Below are 3538 nucleotides of genomic sequence, written 5' to 3' on the forward strand. Positions count from 1 at the left end.
AGCTGAAGCTCCTGTCTGTCTGCAGCCGAAGGTCATGTCTGTCTGCACCTGAAGCTCCTGTCTCTGCAGCCGAAGGTCCGTCTGCCTTCAACTGAAGTTCCTGTCTCTCTGCAGCTGAGGTTCATCTCGCTGAAGGTCTTGTCTGACATCAGCTGAAAATCCTGTCAATCTGCAGACGAAGTCTTGAAGCTGAAAGCTTTTACACAAATCTTCAATAAACAGCTGTTCCTCAGAAAATATATATATACTTTAAAAATAAATCAGAGTTTTTCTCTGAGGTGAAACTAAAACACTTACCAAACAATTTACAACAGATTTACACTTTGACCCACAGTTTTAGGTCCTTCTGCAGTTCTTCAGCTCTGTGCACGTCTGCAGTTTGACTCCTTCGAAAACTAAAATTCAGGAAGGAAAATATTAGTAAATAAAGTTAAATATTTAGAAAGGTAGTTTCAAAGTCTAAAAGTCCCTGCAGACATCTCCTGAATGAGCTGAACGTTTGGAAATGAAAACAGCTAAAGCAGCTCAAAGTAGTTGAACAGCAAAAATAAAAACAGGAAGACAACCTTGCTAATGCTAACTCCGTGTAGCATTCTGTGGTGCTGCCTCCTGCTGGACTGGAGGGGAACTGAATATTTTAAACTTACCAGAAATAACTTTACAAGCAGCAGCTAAAGTGTTTTTTCTTCTCAGATCCCACATGGGATGAACTTCTGCTGTTGAGGAGTTCTGAAACATTTCAGGTTAATTCTCGTCATCTCGTGTTTCTTGAAATCTCATAATGTTTTTTTCTTTATGAAGTAAAACCAGTGTCCATAAACAACATCATGAAACTGAAGGAGGCCGAGGGTTTGTTGGACAGAGGAGGAGGGTGGAGCAGACAGCCAGTCTTTGTGGTCCACAGGACAAAGAGCTGCTGTCAGTGGACGTCCGGCCTCCCCGGGTCACAGTGGGCTCCTGTCAGTGGACGACCGGGCCTCAGAGGGACACCCAGCCGCACTTTCAGCTGCTGCCTGCTTTTCTTCAGCTTCTCTTGTGCAGGGAGACAACATGAAGAGCTGCCTCGGCCTGGTTCTGCTGCTGCTGGGTTCTGTGATGCTGCATGGAGGTGAGTGGACCAGAACTCTGCTCTGACAAGACGTCTCATCAGCTGTGAACTAACGCTTACTCTGTAAAGTTCTGGTTCTGATCATGTTCTTCAGTCTCAGGTAAACACAGGAAGCGTCACCTTAAGATAAACAGAAAATATTCATGTTTATTGTGATTAATATTCTTTTTGTGTGAAAAAAGTTTCATGGGGAATAACCAGCCTCACATTTATTTTAGTTTGTGGTTTTGTTTATTTCTGTATTTATTTATTTATTTATTTATGGTAATAAAAACAACCATTCTTGACAAACCTCAACGTTTTAAACTTTGTCACAACCTCAGCGTAACGTTACTGCCCCCTAGTGCTCCTCTGGGGAAACTGACCAAAACTGACCACATTGAAATCCATTATAAATGCATTTAATCGCAGAATTATTACATTTTTATTTTTATTTTACCTTTATCTCGGCACTTTTGATTTTTATATTAGCCCATTAGGTGATGCTCGCGTTTACATTTGAGAGATGCTGTAAAATTACCTGACAGGTGGCGGGCCTTTACCTGAAAGAAGTGGACGTTGCTGTGGAGTCCTGTCTCACATCTCATACAGCAAAACTGTTTTAGTTCTGATGTAATGAGCAAAAACATTTGGTATAAAACAGGAGAGCCACGTGCACGCAGGTTGAGGAATCAGACACTTCCAGACCGAGAACATTTAACTCCGGTTGGCTCGGTTGGCTGAATCCTCTTGGACATATTTTTCTTTATTTTTTTTCTTCAATATTTTTAAGTTGTCATAAAATAAAACTTTTTTATATTTAATGAATTGTGTTTTTTTAATTGAAGAACATAAAAGTCATTAAAATGTTGTATTTTTATTTCAGGCTGGTATGGCTACATTTGAGCTCATCATCTGTAAAACAGACTGTGTTATCAACTTTTTGTGCTTTTTATTGCTGTTTAACTGTGGTGGCCATCTTGAACTGAGTCCATCAATTTTTGATGTTCATCTGACAATGACTTCCCCAGAGTTTCAATAAAATCTGTCCAGCGGTTCCAGTGATATTTTGCTAACAGACAGGAAGCCTAGGGTCAGTCCCTGTAAGTGAAACCTGAAGTTTGTCCCTCCTGGTCCTCAGGTTCTGGACTTCGCTGCTACAGGTGCTCTGATTACACGGGGCGCTGCGAGAACGTGCAGGAGTGCACGTATGAGGACTCGTGCATCTCTCTGAGTGAAAGAGGTGAGTTCAGGTGAAACATCACAGCAGCTGTTTCCATGGAAACAAAGAGCTGACAGTTTGTTTTACAGCTTGAATAAAAAAAAAAAAACGTAATTTTGAAGATCTCTGTCTCGTCCAATCAGAGCTGTGTGTTTGTGTCCTGTTGTCCAATCAGAGCTGTGTGTTTGTGTCCTTGTGTCCAATCAGAACTGTGTGTTTGTGTCCTTGTGTCCAATCAGAGCTGTGTGTTTGTGTCCTTTTGTCCAATCAGAGCTGTGTGTTTGTGTCCTTTTGTCCAATCAGAACTGTGTGTTTGTGTCCTGTTGTCCAATCAGAGCTGTGTCTTTGTGTCCTCTTGTCCAATCAGAGCTGTGTGTTTGTGTCCAATCAGAGCTGTGTGTTTGTGTCCTTGTGTCCAATCAAAGCTGTGTGTTTGTGTCCTTGTGTCCATTCAGAGCTGTGTGTTTGTGTCTTTGTGTCCAATCAGAACTGTTTTGTCCATTTGTCCAATCTGAGCTGTGTGCTTGTGTCCAGGGGGGAGGACGATCCGTCAGTGCATCAGGTACACGGACTGCGACATCTCCCGCCTCACCCAGATGTTTCCATCTGTCTCCAGCTTCACCTACAGATGCTGCAACAGCAACCTGTGTAACTCGGGCTCCTCGGTTGCCATGGCAACACCAGCTCTGGCCCTGATGGGGTCCCTGCTGAGCGTTTGGTGGTTCTGGTCTTGAACCCGAGTCGTAGATTTTAACCTCTGACGAGAACTAATCTGTTTTCCGTTTCTCAGGTCTCATTTTAAAATCTTTATTTACTCATTTTTAAATTTATATTTTACAGATTTAATAAATAGGATCAAACAACTACTGTGGTTTTCATTCATATTTTTTAGGATTTCTAAACACTCAGGTTCTGCTAATGGACCTTCGATGGTGACAAAACAACTCAACACAGAAAAAACTAAATGGATTTATTAAATATAAAGAACATGACACAACTTTGAAATGATTAAGAACTCCACAGAACCGGAGCTGCAGAACTTCCTGCTGTGTCCATCAGACCATCATAAATAAAAGCATTCACACAAAAGAAGGCAAACACAGATTGACATGACAGGAAGTATTTCACAATAAAAGCACAACAACTCAAAGACAAGTCGGAGTCCAAAGTTTCATCCGTTTGTTTCATTTAGTTTCATGGTCCAAGTGTGGTTCTGTTCTAGTTCTGAG

At 41.5% G+C, this 3538-nt stretch overlaps 1 protein-coding gene across 1 annotated transcript; it reads left to right on the forward strand.

The window, feature by feature from the left end:
* Positions 1–1050: 1050 nt before the first annotated feature.
* LOC119416140 (CD59 molecule (CD59 blood group)) lies at positions 1051–3140 on the forward strand. Its single transcript, XM_037683331.1, has 3 exons — positions 1051–1108; positions 2229–2330; positions 2844–3140. The coding sequence occupies exons 1-3, from the start codon at positions 1051–1053 to the stop codon at positions 3041–3043; spliced, it is 360 nt and encodes a 119-aa protein (XP_037539259.1). The 3' UTR covers positions 3044–3140.
* Positions 3141–3538: the final 398 nt, after the last annotated feature.

Source organism: Nematolebias whitei, chromosome 10, assembly GCF_014905685.2.
Source record: "Nematolebias whitei isolate Nwh7 chromosome 10, NemWhi1, whole genome shotgun sequence".
NCBI lineage: Eukaryota > Metazoa > Chordata > Actinopteri > Cyprinodontiformes > Rivulidae > Nematolebias > Nematolebias whitei.